The sequence below is a fragment of the Brachyhypopomus gauderio genome, chromosome 7, assembly GCF_052324685.1.
Source record: "Brachyhypopomus gauderio isolate BG-103 chromosome 7, BGAUD_0.2, whole genome shotgun sequence".
In the NCBI taxonomy this organism is placed as follows: domain Eukaryota; kingdom Metazoa; phylum Chordata; class Actinopteri; order Gymnotiformes; family Hypopomidae; genus Brachyhypopomus; species Brachyhypopomus gauderio.
In genome coordinates, this window is record NC_135217.1 from 20,072,448 (window position 1) to 20,087,447 (window position 15,000).

General features: G+C 48.0%; 1 protein-coding gene and 1 long non-coding RNA gene across 3 annotated transcripts in view; one reads left to right on the forward strand and one right to left on the reverse strand.

The window, feature by feature from the left end:
- The window catches only part of znf385d (zinc finger protein 385D), a 26,488-nt gene that overhangs the window by 9,576 nt on the left and 1,912 nt on the right, over positions 1 to 15,000 (reverse strand). Inside the window, exons 1-3 of one of the 2 annotated variants that reach the window (XM_077012408.1) lie at positions 12,344 to 12,360; positions 11,901 to 12,043; positions 2,637 to 2,744 (exon numbers count right to left, since the gene is read on the reverse strand). In XM_077012408.1, coding sequence (XP_076868523.1) covers positions 2,637 to 2,744 — 108 coding nt within the window. In that variant the 5' untranslated portion in view covers positions 11,901 to 12,043; positions 12,344 to 12,360. Of the gene's footprint in view, positions 1 to 2,636; positions 2,745 to 11,900; positions 12,044 to 12,343; positions 12,361 to 15,000 lie in introns of those variants that run through there. The other variant, XM_077012407.1, reaches the window with a different exon arrangement.
- Positions 11,960 to 15,000, forward strand: part of LOC143519210 (uncharacterized) — a 13,777-nt gene continuing 10,736 nt past the window's right edge. Inside the window, exon 1 of the long non-coding RNA XR_013132382.1 lies at positions 11,960 to 12,308. This is a non-coding gene — a long non-coding RNA (uncharacterized LOC143519210). The remainder of the gene's footprint in view (positions 12,309 to 15,000) is intronic.

Consider the following 15,000-nt stretch of genomic DNA (forward strand, 5'->3'; position numbering starts at 1 on the left):
TTGCTGTGGGTTGTTGCCTTTTTAATGACAGAATCCCTGGTGTAAATACACCAGCTCCTCACCCTGTCTACACGGGCAGGAACCCAAGACTGTTAATAATGCAGAGGGCTGTTGTCAAGGGCTTCTGACGCAGAGTGACATCTGAATTCGCCTTCAAAGCAGCTGTGTTATGACTCACTTGGACAGGGCCGTGTGCAGGACTTTTAGCTGCCCGACCACACGACATCGCCCGCGGTGGGAACCGGCTGTCGGGAGGCACAAAATGCCTCGGGGAATAAATAAGGCTGGCCATCCACACACTGACAAGCAGAGGCAGGCGTGCGAGCACAACACCACATCACCGATTGACATCACAACACACACACCCAACACACACACACGCCCACACACACACAAACACTCATTGATTTCTCTCTTGATCTCCTCCTAAACCCACACAGAGATTTTAATAGGGCTGCATGATAAACATGAAAACACGTTTAGTTTGTATTTCTACATATATGTACCTCAGTAAAAAAAGTTTTTATTTGGTGTGGTTATCCAGATAACCCAGGAAACCTGGTCTGTGAAATACCCCCTACATTGAGAACAGGTTCCTGGATGAGCTGTTCAGAAATATTTGCCCCGAGGGGGCAATCTACCCCATCCCAAAATCAAGCATGCCCATCCCTGCATTGCACTGAAAAAATCTCACACCGCACGTTTAAGATAATTTGTCTTTTAGCCACAGACGTCTGGAGAAGAACAAATTTGAAGTGTGAAATTAACATCTTGGTGAAAGCAGTAAGCTGGCGGTGCCCTGAGAAATGCCCTGCCCTTACAGAGAGGGAAACGACTGATGTTGCAGACAGTGATCAAGCAGATTTATTTCATTTGGGTTTGTAAGTAGCGCATCATTAGAGGGGCATATTGTCATGAAAATGGCAGCAGAGTGGAGATTAATGTGAAGTTATACGCCTTCTTCCATCTATTCATGCCACTTCGACTGCAAATACAGAAAGAGAGGTGTGGTGAGAGGTGTGATATGGATGAGTATTTTGTGCAATCTGTGCGGCAATCAAGCTTTTATTAAAGGCCCGATTTGTAAGAACTGTCCTGAGTTCTTGTCTCAGACCGACGTGGAGGTGATTGGTGCAGGGGGGAGAGGTTTCTCGTCGGCATGTCTAACTAAGGTGGACAGCAGCGACAGGACTCCGTTAAATAACACTATCAGTCAGTCAGACAAGCAAATTACAGCTGCAGCCCCTGAAGCTCGCTGGTTAGCAACTAAGGGACCAATGGCTTTGAGCGGTAACGGCCACCTTTTGCAGTTACATCACGCTGCAAGCACTGCGTTGGTTCAGATGCATACCTGATGAATAAGGTCCACCCAGGGGTACAGGATGGACTGCTACTTACTCATCAGTCTATGAATTCTGAAAACCTACTTTAATTTCCATCCAGAGTCATCCACTGCATCTGAAGTGAAGCCTTTTTTTTTTTCTTTTCTCATTTGTCTTTTCATTTAATGCGACACATAAAACAGAACCACCACTCCCCCCAACCCCAACCCCCCCGCCCCCAGCCCGAGTTCGGTGGCCCGTCCAATTTCAGAGCGGGGGTGTGCGGTAGGCGAGAAGAGGCAGCTGTCTTTGATAGGGACGTGGCTCTGCTGTGATGTGAACGCAGCGTCCTGCTGGGTCCTCTCTCGTCTCGTGGTGCGGTGGACGTGAGAGAAAATCAGCAGCAGTTACTGACAGCTCAGACGAGCGCCGAGCGCCCTAGGACAGAGTGGCGGCGCCTGCCGTGTAACGGCCCTGACAGGGTGTCGGAATAGATAACCTCCCTAATGAAGGGTTATGGAGAAAGTGGCGTTTTCTAATGTAAAGCCCTTTGCATTAAAGACCCACACATTAAGAGATTCCCGAACGAGAGGAAGTTCTCGTGAATTTAGATGCACAGCAAGGAATTGCCTCCAACAGGCAGCAGCTTTGTGAAGTCTGAATGAATCTGCACCACTGTTGTGGATTTATTTCCAGCAGTCCTCTTTGGTAAAAGCTTTTTTGAAAAGAGCATGGGAATGAATCGGTTTTACAGTAGCCATAAAACCAGCAGGACTGGGAGATGTGGGACCAGCCCCCATGCATTTACTGTGCACCAGACGTCCATGTTGCATGCATGACCACCCTGGTAATGGTTTTTTAAGGTCATGACCCCACACTTCTGGTCCGAGATGTGGTCTTCCCTGCTGTTGTGAAATATTTCATCAGAACGCTTGGAGGACAGCACTAAATGTGTCATTCTGCTTCTCAACCGTTTGCCTGACAACAAGAGGGTGTGGCCAGGGATAATCGTCAGAACAACCCTTTCTACAGCAGGATGGTTTTTTTTTTTTTTTTAACCTGTGCAATGCAAACATGAAAAGCACAAAATTGAAAGTGAAGTCATTTTCCACCCACTTTCAGCAGATCTCTGCTCGGTGTGATGGATAAGCATTTTTTGACATGCGCACATTCCTGAGCATTTCGATTCACGATTCATAAGCATGTTATTATGTGCCAAACGAGACAGCATGTCCCTGTGTGAGCGGGACGGTGTCTGGGAGGGGCGGCGGGGTCACTGCAGACGGCACATCCAGCACAATCGGCGACTCTCACCTGTGAATTAAATCGCAGCTGGCACACGGTGCACGAGGCGGGTTTCTTTCTGGAGGAGACCGGAATGCCGAATGTGTGATGTAGAACGGCTTTCTGAACTGGGTCCATCTGCAGAGTGAGCGAGGGAGAAAGAGAGGCAGAAGAAGAGAGAAAGAGAGAGGGAGAGAGTGGGCAGTCTAATTAACATCACAGCAGCAGATAGTCCCCCGGCGGAGAGATAAGACCTCAGGGGCTCGCTGTGCAAAACATCCTCTGAGTCCCTCTCCCATCTCACACTTCACCCACAATCACCAGGAGAACACGCAGGAATACAAAAATACAAGTACACACACACACAAACACACATATGCGCATACGTACGGAGACGCATATGTAAATACGTTTGTTTGCATATAAACATGTTTGCATTTACACACTTGCAAACTCTTGTGAACTTCTTTTGTGCTTGTGCACATAAATGTGTGCGTTATCCAAAACATCTGAAACTGGTAACACCTTCCACCTCTCTAACCACTACACCTTCATGTAGGTCGTGAGATGGCTGCTCAAATATGTCATATGTGTAATAAAATCTTATCACGTGTGGCACACGCACGCATGGCATAAGTAATGGATAGTCATTTCGGATCACGTCTCATCAGAGTGCATAATGTGCTTGGGCAGGCAGGGAGCGCCGTTTGGTTTTAATGGGAAACTGGAATGCTCTGTGGCTGCCTGTTCACGCCAATAAACTTCCACCAAGCGAGACGAAAGAGCGGGGCCGGCCGCTCGCCCCTCCCCCGCCCGCTCGCACGCTTCACGCCGTTCTCCTGCGTTTAGCCAGGAAGAACTTTCTGTCTGCCTCCTGGCTTCGGTCAGGGAAGCGGTGACTCCTGTAGTCACGCGGATGGCGTTCCGCTCCGTCTGCCACAGCACAGACTTTGACAGCATTCCTTGATAGGAAAATCACGTTAGGAACACATCCTCAGCCTCAACCACTGACAGACGGTGTTTGACACCTGCAAGACGCTGTGTATTTCACTACCATTTTGAAAGGGATACTGTACGTGAGTGGAAGGTGTTGCCTGCTATCATCAAAATGGGGGAAAAGAATTGAGATTTTAGGTAAAGGATCTTTCTAGACAGTTCGGGTGTAACCTTAGCGTCACACTCAAAAGCTGTTTCTGTTCCAGCCATATGGATCTTGGTGAACTGAGCTCTTTTGGACACAGAGTGTAGAAAAAAAAAGTTACATAATCTAATGGGTGTATAAATCTGTTCTGCTCTAAATGGGAGAGATGCACAAAAATGCGTGTTTCAAAGGCCATGAGGATTCTGGGAATATTTCAGGAGAGAAATGGATAGAAAGACAGATGGGATGGATTGGAGAGAACGAGAGAGCGTCACACACAATCTATAAGTAGCAGCGCGAAATGACCTGTCGCTAAACATCCGGTGAGTGAACATCGTCTCCCCCTGGAATTGCCTCAGAATAAGCAGCGTGGCGCTGCAGACGAGAGCTTTGCTCAATGTCCTGAGGTTAACCCCAAGCACACCTACCACACAGTCCAGTGCTGCCTCCATCTGGGAGTTTCTTGTCCTCTTACACACACAAAAACCAAACACTGCCTGGTCACTCTGTGTTTCTCAAACATAAACATACATGGTCCGAGTCTGTAACCCTCCTATACAAAACCTGATAAATACGGACTATTATGCTTTTAAAGCAATATGAACATGAGCACATTTTAATATGCTGCCTCACAACCCATTTGGTTTCTCCAAACAGGAGAGCAGGAAGTCTTGGTAAAGTAAGACACAGAACGCTGTCATTATCTCCTTCCATCAGCGCACGAGTGCTAACATCCTCCCGTCAGGATGGCGAAGCTTCCTAACTGGAGCTGATGTCCCAGTATCTGTCCTGTGTCTTGCTCTAACAGCTACGCTGTGCATTCTGTTCCTGACGGAAACCCCAATTCCCCTTCTTTCCCTCTCCAATTCACCAGTGCCCTCACCGCCAGCTGTTTCAAAAGCAGCCAGCCGCCAGACTGTGGACAGATGCTAACATGCTGCGTCTTTATACAGTGTCAACGGCACTGTCTACCTCTCCTCTCCCAACGTGAGACTGTCTCTCTCCTTCTTAACAAAACTCTCACTGTCTCTCACGCGATCAAGCAATACCAACGTTTCCCATTCTGTCAGGGAGGCAGGGAGACACTGTCCTGAGACAGCTACAAATATAACATGATACGATGTATTGGAGCTGACAGGCGCACGTCAGAAGGTTTACGCTGCGTGTCCCGTGATGCCATCTGCAGAGAAGGAGCCAGACAGGATGCGGACAGGAATCTGACAGGACTGACACTGGGCAGACCGTGACTGCTGCTATAAGACCAGTCGGGAGGACACACACTGTGTCCGCTGGTGAGTGCTCAGGCACAGTGGACTGCAACTCATTTATTTAAAATATTAGGTTTTAAATAGAAAACCACAAACAACGTCTGGGAGATGCTGGATCCTCTATGGTCCAAAGAGTTTTTGTTTTCTTTTTGTAAGCATGGAAGAGTAAACATACACTGTAACCCAAAGTCTGAGTCCATCGGTGGTCGACAGCAAGCACGCGTACTATTAACTAAAGTGGGATAAATGACCTGTCAGAAGTAATACCAGATCCTATGTGTTGTCCAATTATCTAGCCCAGCTGCATGAGATGGAATCAGCAAGGCTATTGATTTTAACCACCAAAATTTGCAATTCATGGTGGAGGTCCTGTACACTGGTGGTGGGTTTACACAGGTGTTGGTCCGACAAGGCATGTTTTACATACATGTGCACGCACATCCAGTACACACACACACACACACACACACACACACACACACACACACACACACACACACACATGCTACCAGAAATGTTAGCAGGGGGGAGTCCAGACCAGCCCAGACTGCCATAGCGTATCTGTGTGATAAACTATGATAACAGTCATCCTGACATGGAGCTGGCCTGTGTGTCTGCGTGTTTGTTTGAGTGTGAGAGGAGAGAGAGAGAGAGAGAGAGAGAGAGAGAGAGAGAGGAGAGAGAGAGAGAGAGAGAGAGAGGGAGAGGGAGAGAGAGAGAGAGAGAGAGAGAGAGAGAGAGGCAGGAAGCAGCGAGGTAAGTGATATACAGTTCTCTAGGTGGATCATTAGGTCGTTTTGGCTGTTGAATGTCAGCTCTGACACACAGTAAAAAAGACTGCGTCTGGTTTCTGTATCTCTTCTGTGATTAGATTTTCTGGTTTCATAACTCAGTGATATTCAGAAATTGCAAACTGTGGGTATGTCTGAAATATGTGTGGTGTGTGTGTATGTTAGGAGAGCGATCGTTCAGAGCTGCAGAGTAAACAGAATACACTCTTTCTGTGTACCAGGACCCGGGGCTGATGGGTAAATGGGCATCACAGTGGTGGTCCTATTGAGATGCTTGGACGTTCTCTTCATGTCTCCTTCCTACCCCCTCCACCCCCCTCCGCCACACAGCATGTCTGAAATGCTCAGAAACCACATGCTGTGCCATTGCCCCAGCAGTCTCTCTCATTACAGTCTCTCTCTCTCTCATACACACACACACACACACACACACACACACACAATCACACATTCTTTTGACTTTCTTCCCTGCCCCTTCCCTGTCCTTTTCTCCGAATACACTCCTGACCCCTCTCCCTCCACAGCAGGCCAGCATGCAGCCCAGACTCTGGAGAACGCTCACTCTCCCCTTACCCTCCGCTAAACCAGGCCTTACTAATCCATCCGCCTTACTAATCCATCCATGAAAACTGCTACACCTCCTCCAGGCTGTTTTCCCAGTCCATCGTGGCTGCATACAGTATCTGCAGTCGATGTGCAGTGCCACCTCATCTGCTCCACACGGAGCCTCAGCTTTTGCATACGTGACGGTTAAGCGGCTGTATACCCCGTAATGCAGCCGATACCCTGCAGCGAGCCCAAATCCTCCCGCTCCCTCATCCTGCTCTTCCACACGTGTACACCAAATGTTCTGATTGAAGGATAGAGGATGATCTCACCCGGCCGAACCCTGACTCAAGATCATTCATTACATTTAACATGACAATACTTTGGAAAGCCATTTCTGAAACAACAGAAGAAAGGAGATGCCTTTCGCATGACTACACTGAGCCCGTGCACTTCACAGTTACTGACCCCATCACTCCGCCACCCGCACAGGCCAGAGAACTGGGTTGTGTCGTTAAAGATACAGACGAATGAGCTTTAAAGGAACACTCGAGTTAGTGTGGCTCACAATTAATGATGGCTAATAGGAACCGTTAGTTTAATTTCACGCCACTGCGCTGACTCCTTCTCACTAGATTTTGGTCACTTGTCCCTGTAGCCTTGAGGACGTGCTGAGTATGTATTAGCTTTCCTTAAGGATTTCTTTTCACTTGCCATGGCTCACCCAGTATTCCTCAGGATTTCCATTGTGAAATGGAGAATGCTCAGGTGCACGTGAGCAGGATAATCCGGGGGATTGTGCGATGAGTGCCGTAAGGTCACAGATGAGATGAGGTTTGTCTTCTATAGCCATAGACTTTGATGGCCACAGAGTGCGATTGATCTTTGTGTAATGGGAAAACTGACAAAGAATATCATCATGTGCCCGTGAACGCCATCATGTGTCCGTGAACACCATCATGTGTCCGTGAACACCATCATGTGTCCGTGAACACCATCATGTGCCCGTGAACACCATCATGTGTCCGTGAACACCATCATGTGTCCGTGAACACCATCATGTGCCCGTGAACACCATCATGTGCCCGTGAACAACATCATGTGTCCGTGAACACCATCAAGTGTCCGTGAACACCATCATGTGCCCGTGAACACCATCATGTGCCCGTGAACACCATCATGTGCCCGTGAACACCATCATGTGCCCGTGCTTCTTGTGCAAACTCGACCAAGTATGAAACGAAACACTTACTACTACGTTTCTGTGACTTTCCATTTGTTACGTCCATGTTTACAAATATTTTCCATATGTTTCATGAAAGCGTTTGAAATGTGAAGATCTAAAGGCCTGTAGGTCATGAGCAGCAGCAGTGAAGAGGAGAATAAGGAAGAAGAGCTGAACGGAAACCATGAGCATTAGTGCCCAACCCCGACCTGCCCATTCAGACGGCCACACCATCCGTGCATCTTGGCGCAGCGTGGCGGTCCACGCAGGTGCAGATCACCCAGGCTCTGCTGTGGGGGGAACATACGGGCCAGATGCTGAGGTCATCCAGGTTCCAACCACACACACACACACACACCCACACACTAAAGATACGCAAAGGTGAGTGTCTCCAGGAGTGTTTCCAGTGAGCAATTCCTTGAGCATGCATTAAGGGCAGCCGGACATCAGCACCTGGGCAGAACTTTACAGAGGTGGGCGGGATTTGATTTGGTGGGCGGGGCACTTGTGCATGATGTTGTGTTCACAGCATTGCTGCACTTGTTGCCTGGCGGCAGTTCATACCTTCCCTTTAATTAATGGATGTAGTGCTGTGAAAACAATTCTTCATCATGACTCACAGTCGTCTCCACACACACATGGACACGGCCTGTGGGAGGCTCGGAAATGGCTCGAAACTTCAGTGTAGCCAGTGAGCAACCTTTCAGTTTGAGATATATTTTCACTTCTTCTAATTCTGTATCTACAGCACATAAAAGGTTTTAATTAAAACCTGCTGCACAGACCTACTGGCACAATGCAGCCAATAAAAACTCCTTTTTGACATTTGATGTGCATTCCATCAGGTGAAGGCCACTCTCACACACACATACACACACACACACTCGCACGCACACTCACACATACACACGCGCGTGCACACACATACACTCGCGCACACACACTCACACACAAACACACACACATGCACGCACACACACATACGCACACACATGCACGTACACACACACACAAGCACACATGGGCAAGGAGCAGCACGAGATGGTGAGATTGGTGAGCAAACACTGTCTCCCACTGGAATTGCCTTTGCTTCTAAGTGGCACACATGCACAATATTGTGAAACTAAATGAAACTTTTGTCAAGCTAAACTACACGGTGACACCAAATGACACCCAGAAGATGAAACATTATTCTGGGAATAAGCAGGGGGTGGTATGTTTGCAGAAGTAGTGGGCGGGGCTAGCCACGCCTCCATAGAGAGCAGCAGTGGGGCAGGATTCTAATTCTCTAGGTCAGTGTCAGAGGTGAACAGAGATCATTCTTCCCTCACAAAGAAAACTCATACAGTGGGATTTACACACCAACATTCAAGCTGTCTCTAATACTCATATCCTCAGTTTTCATTCCTGATGCATGCACAATAACCAAAAACAAACGGCGTGTTTATATGCGAATCGCTCAGCCACTGGCCAGTCAACAGAGGGACAGGTGAGGCCCGGGGCAGTCAGCACGTTGGCTGGCCCATCCCTCCTGCCGTTCCACTCCACAGCAATTTTCCGCCGAGCAGCAGGGTGAGAAATCGATAGCCCCGATGCTGATTGCTCTACAGGGGAAATAGAGTTTGTATTGCTTCAGAAAGACAAATGTCGGCTTCAGGCAAAATAAATGGTATTTTGGGAGGCAGACAGGGGAACAGAAAAAGCCTTAACTGAAAAACGCTTGGACCCGTTCCCTCTCCTCCTCTAGCCTGCCCGCTTTTGACGTCACTCTCTCCGAACTGCAGCGGTTTCTTCAATTCTGTAGCCGCTCCACCCTCAGCACACAGCAGGCCTCCACCCATCCTCAAACATCAGTGCTTCTCAGGGGCCTTCAGCCGACCCCCGTCCTCCAGGGTTCTAGCAAGACGTACGAGCGCCCGTCGTAGGCCTGACAAATGCGCACCTAATCTGCCCGGAGTCCTGTCTGTCTGAGCCGAGGATCACCTCTTCATCCCCTCCTTTCTCTTCCACCGGCTCTAATTTCCCACAATCCTGTGTGGCCCGGGAGGACGAGCTGCAAACGCACGGCTCTCTACAGCAGAATGTGTGGAGTGGCACGGTCGCGTCTGAGTGGCGCTGGTCCAGGCGAGCTACACTGCACTGCCTTTGGAAGACTGAACGAGGGAGATTATGTGGATATAAGCTGTCTTCCGGGCTGACTGAAGCTGAGAGGTTCTCACCAGACTGCTTCAAATGGTTGAAGTGACCTGCGTTTGCACTCACAAACATGTTGAAGTTTGTCACCATGCCGACACGTTATGGCCAACACCCAAAACAGCTGTGAAGTGTATGAAAAATGTCTACAGTGCCCAGTTCTAAAACATTGTTGCTCATACATGTGAAAGTTGGATAATCACAGCTGTCATATTCTATAAGGTTCTTCTGTTTCTTTATAATTTATAACGATGAGGAATGTTTAGCATGCCTCTGAGACGATGCAGTGAATCTGACCTCACTGTTTCCTTAGTGCATAAACACACACACACACACACACTCACACACACACTCACACACTTTCTCTCCCACCCACATACACACTATAACACACTAAAGACACCAGAGCAGAACTGCCTCTCTGCATCTGGAAGAGCTAAAGTTGACCCTGATATATGAAACCCTTAGCAGCCCGTGGGACCTGTGATGGCAGATGTATGGGGTGTAGAGGGGGGAGGGAAGGAGGGAGGGGGGTGGGGGGGTGGGAGGGAGAGGGGGAGGAGCAGGAGGGAGAGGGGGAGGAGCAGGAGGGAGAGGGGGAGGAGCAGGAGGGAGAGGAGGGGAGAGTGGGGGGAAAGGGAGGAGAGGGGTAGGGGGAGGGGGGGTACAGAAGAATGAGAAGAAAAGAGAAGTGGAGAGCCCAAGAACATCTGTGTGTGTGTGTGTGTGTGTGTGTGTGTGTGTGAGAGAGAGAGAGAGAGAGAGAGAGAGAGAGACAGAGAGAGAGAGAGAGAGAGAGAGACAGAGAGACAGATTGGGTCTTAATCCCGGATCATTTTTCCTACATCGGAAGCTGATCATTGCATTAGTGATTATTGGAGGAAAAGTCTGTTTTATATAGATTAAAGTAAGAGTGATCCGGAACTAATGTGAATTTTGCCAGCTGTGTTCCTGTAACTCTCAGCCACAAGCTTGTGTATGTGTGTGTGTGTGTGTGTGTGTTATATTATGCCCTTCTTTTCTCCATGACTAACTCAAACATGTTTGAGTTATCCTCTCTTCCGCTCGGAGTACTGAGGTGAATTCACCATAGTTCTGCTGTGGCGGGTAGAAGCTGTCCTATCACCCTGTCTCTAGTCTCCAGCTTCTTCAGACAGCATGGCGAGCCAAGGTGTACCAGCAAGGAGGCCATCTGTCGGTATGGGAAAGCTAATGAGCATCTTTCGCTCAGGATAATGGCATTAGTCTGACCACTGTCTGGAAGAGCTGCCTGCAGAGAAATCCCCCCCCCCTACTCCTTGGATGTATAAACCGTTGTTTATGTTGAGAACTCACAACGCTTGTGCTCTTTGGTGTGAGTAAGACGCTTGATTGGACTAGACGCCATGCAGGTACTATAGGAGCTTCTCCGTTTCCCCTCCTTTGCTCCTGTCTCCTCCCCTCTGCTCCTGTCCCCTCCTCTCATTCTCGCTCCCTTTCTCTCCATCAATCTCCCTGACACTCTCTTTCAAGCTGCCAAAAAGACAAACAAGGTGAGAGAAAGCCGCTAGCCTCCATGACATCGTTTAGCATGGCGCCACTTTCATAAGACCAACTGCCGGCTGCTAGCTTAAGCTCGCCTGGCTCCTTCCCCGTTCTCTCATGTTTCTCGTCCTTTTGGTAGGACGTATAATGGCATTCCACCACATCCTTACACCATCACTACCACCAGCATCAAATGTCATCGAGCTTTTGCAGCTGTTCACTCCACAACCAGGTTTCATTGTGCTTTTATCCCCACCACAAACATGACTTTGCCCCTGCCAACTGTCACATAGCAATCATCATAAAAGCCATGGTACAAACTATGCCAAACACCATGGGTACGCACACCAAAACCAATTACCGTAAATCCCCAACCTATGTGTACATTTGTGTATATGCATGTGTGTGTTTATGTATGTGTATGCATGCGTGTGTATACATATGTGTGCACAAAGGTGAAAGCATGTACTGTATATCTTTGTGTATGTGTGCGTTTTTGTGTATGCACGCACATTTTTGTGTAAAACGCACGTTTTAGCATGTGGACGTGCGTGTGTGTGTGTGTGTGTGTGTGTGTGTGTGTGTGAGCGCGCGCGAGTGACTCACAGATCTGAACCCAGGCAGCAGGTCGAGTGTGGCGCTGGCACCCAGTGGGAAGGGGAGGAACTGCTTCAGGCCCAGAGAGGACTGTACAGGCGGGAGAGGGGCCCGCACGACGGCAGGCACCAAACCGCTCGCGCACGCGTTACCTACGCAGGGCGGGAGAGAGAGAGAGATGTAGACGTTACACGGAAAACTCTTACAATTAGACAAAGGTGGTACTAGAAACGAGGAGTGAGTGTAAGAATGTGACCTGTGTGCAGATCTTAAAGAAAAGGAGGTAACCTCACATACACAACACACGCTTGTGTGTTTGTTTGCCAGCCTGTAGATGGAATTATTGCACCTACTGAAGAAGGTTGCTTTATCTCAGCAGAACAACGGAATTGTAACCTCATCACACCCCAATGCCCGGTATGTAAAGTCATTTCGTGTGCAGTGTGTCCAACCTTGAGGTTGACGCTTTCACCGCTGTTAAGAGCAGCGGGCCCATTAACCCGGCCGACGCAGAAGGAAACAGAGTAGTGCGAGAAAAACAAAACGTCAAGTCTTGGTTTTATTATCACATGCGTAAGAGGCGTCGGAGTGGCGATTTATATGGGCTGAATTAGAAACAGCGGAACTTTTACAAAACCTCGTGCATCCAAGCAAACGCCAAACCTGAAGGGACCATTAGTTTATTGCCCTGAGAAAAATACACTTTCGAGCGTTTTTTTCCCCTACAAAGACCGGAGCACACGAAGACTAATACTTCCACAAGCTAAAAGTTGTAGATATCCTATACAAACACTCGCCTGAGAGGAATTAAAAACAGGCTAACGTTTTGAAAGCCTTAGGTCATCAAAGCGTTTGAGAGGGGAGTAAAGACGAAGGGGTCGTAAAAGTAACGAACCACAGCTTAGTTACGGCAGCCTCGGTCGGGCCGCGCGCCTGAGCGCGAGCGCAGACACGCCTGAAGCCACATCAGTCTGATGCGTCACATGACGCTCCTTCAAAAGCACGCGCCGTCTCACATGCCCCGAGCAATTTGTCATAAAAACAGATGGAAACATACGGTGGAGGCCGCTTCAGCTCCTTGCGTTCAGTTCTGCACATCATCGCTTTTACACGCACGAACCGGGAAAATACAAGCAAAAAAATAGTGCGTGTGAACACTGCAACACTGGCGCGTCTGAGAACCATTTAACGGCTGTTTTGTTAAGTTGTGGGGAAAAGCTGGAGTGTTGCGGGAGGCTTTTGACACCATGCCCGTTACATGCGCGGAGAGGGGGGTCTTTTACAACACTGTGCTTTTACCAACGAGATGGAAAATGTCCAATCATCTTATGAGTGCAGTTAATATGTAAACTGATGACATGTTTCTCGGGATTAGTGCAGTAACCATCATTATCCTCTTACTTTGGAAAAGTGTTGTGGAAAACAGTTCATCTGTAACCCACTGAAAGCAAACACACACACACACACACACACACACACACACACACACACACACACACACACACACACACACATATACACTTACACTTCCCTTTCAAGCCATGGTAAAACATGCATTCCACATCTTTTGAGAACGTGGTTTTGTACTGGAGTGGTGAGGGCACCACCAACTGCTCCGTCTGGCTGTGCGCGTGGACAGCTCGCCCAAGGCTGCAGGCACAGGCTGCTTAACGGCAGACCTGAACCCAGGCACACGGTCTGCGGTCTGGTGGTGTGGTAATGACAGACCACAGAGCTGCTCAAAGGGAAACTTAAAAGAACCCTTCACCTAAACTGGGTAATTGGACTGACAATGAATGGAAATACCCAACATAGCTAGCTTTTGTATAGTGCTAGTATAGTCTATGGATTGGTCTGTTTCTCCTGTAAGGTTCTCCAGCTATTGGAAGTTTGGAGGGAATGCTCTCTAGACTGCCCTCTCTGGAGCTAATATCTCTCCCACCCATCCTTTATCCCCATGGCTTTGAAATGGCATGGACTGAACTCTCTGTAGTGGCACTTAAGGGAGTAGAATGTCATTCAAATACAAGTGCATACAAGAGCACCACTGCAGGATGATATGGTGCCCTGCAGGATGAGATTGTGCCCTGCAGGATGATATGGTGCCCTGCAGGATGAGATTGTGCCCTGCAGGATGAGATTGTGCCCTGCAGGATTGATCTGGTGTTTCAGGAAAAGAGAGAAACTCTGTCTGGCTTCTGGGACAGAGGCATTGCCCTCACCACTAAAATAATTCTGCTTTCCACAATAACTGCAATGACTTGTACCATGGGGGGTGTGTGTGTGTGTGTGTGTGTGTGTGTGTGTGTGTGTGTGTGTGTGTGTGTGTGTGTGAGGGGATTGGCCAGCCTGTGCAGTCTCTGTCTCTTCGTTCAGATGTGCCTATCATCCTAAAAGCTTTTAAAGCTTTAACGCTTCTGCCCTTTGCTTAAACCTTCTTCCATTCTGTGGTTGTTTTGAAAGAGGAAAAACATGTCTGCAGGGACAAAGATGGAGAGAAGGAACTTTAATAATTAATACACGTCTACCCCACGTCTGGCTCCATGTCTCACCTGAGCTGAAGATCACTGCTCCTTTCATATACTTACACTAATATTCACACACACACACACACACACACACACACACACACACACACACACACACACACACACACTGTCACAGCTGTGCATGCACTCAGCGCTCTGATGACATTTTTCTATTTACCTCTGTTACATTTAAAGTACTTCCTATTTTAAGATCCTATACCTGTATTTAAAGACACGATGTTGCCTCCTTTCTATCCAATGAAAACATTTCTGTGAGATGTTTTGCTCATTAGTGCTGACATTTCTTTTCACCACTGTTCTCTGAAATTTGTTCTGCTTACCCTCCCTTAAGTTAGAGAAAATTTCTGGAAGTTTCCATAGTTTTTGTTGACATAACATCCCAGTGTTTTTATATAGACAGACACCTTAATTTATTTTTAATACCTCATCTTATGTGTAAAGACCTTACATTTCTAAGAATTTGTGATCCAATTATTTTAATGTGTGTTATTAATATTTTATCCAATTACATATATTAAATTTCTCCACAACTCTGACGAGCTGCCAATATTGGTAATGAT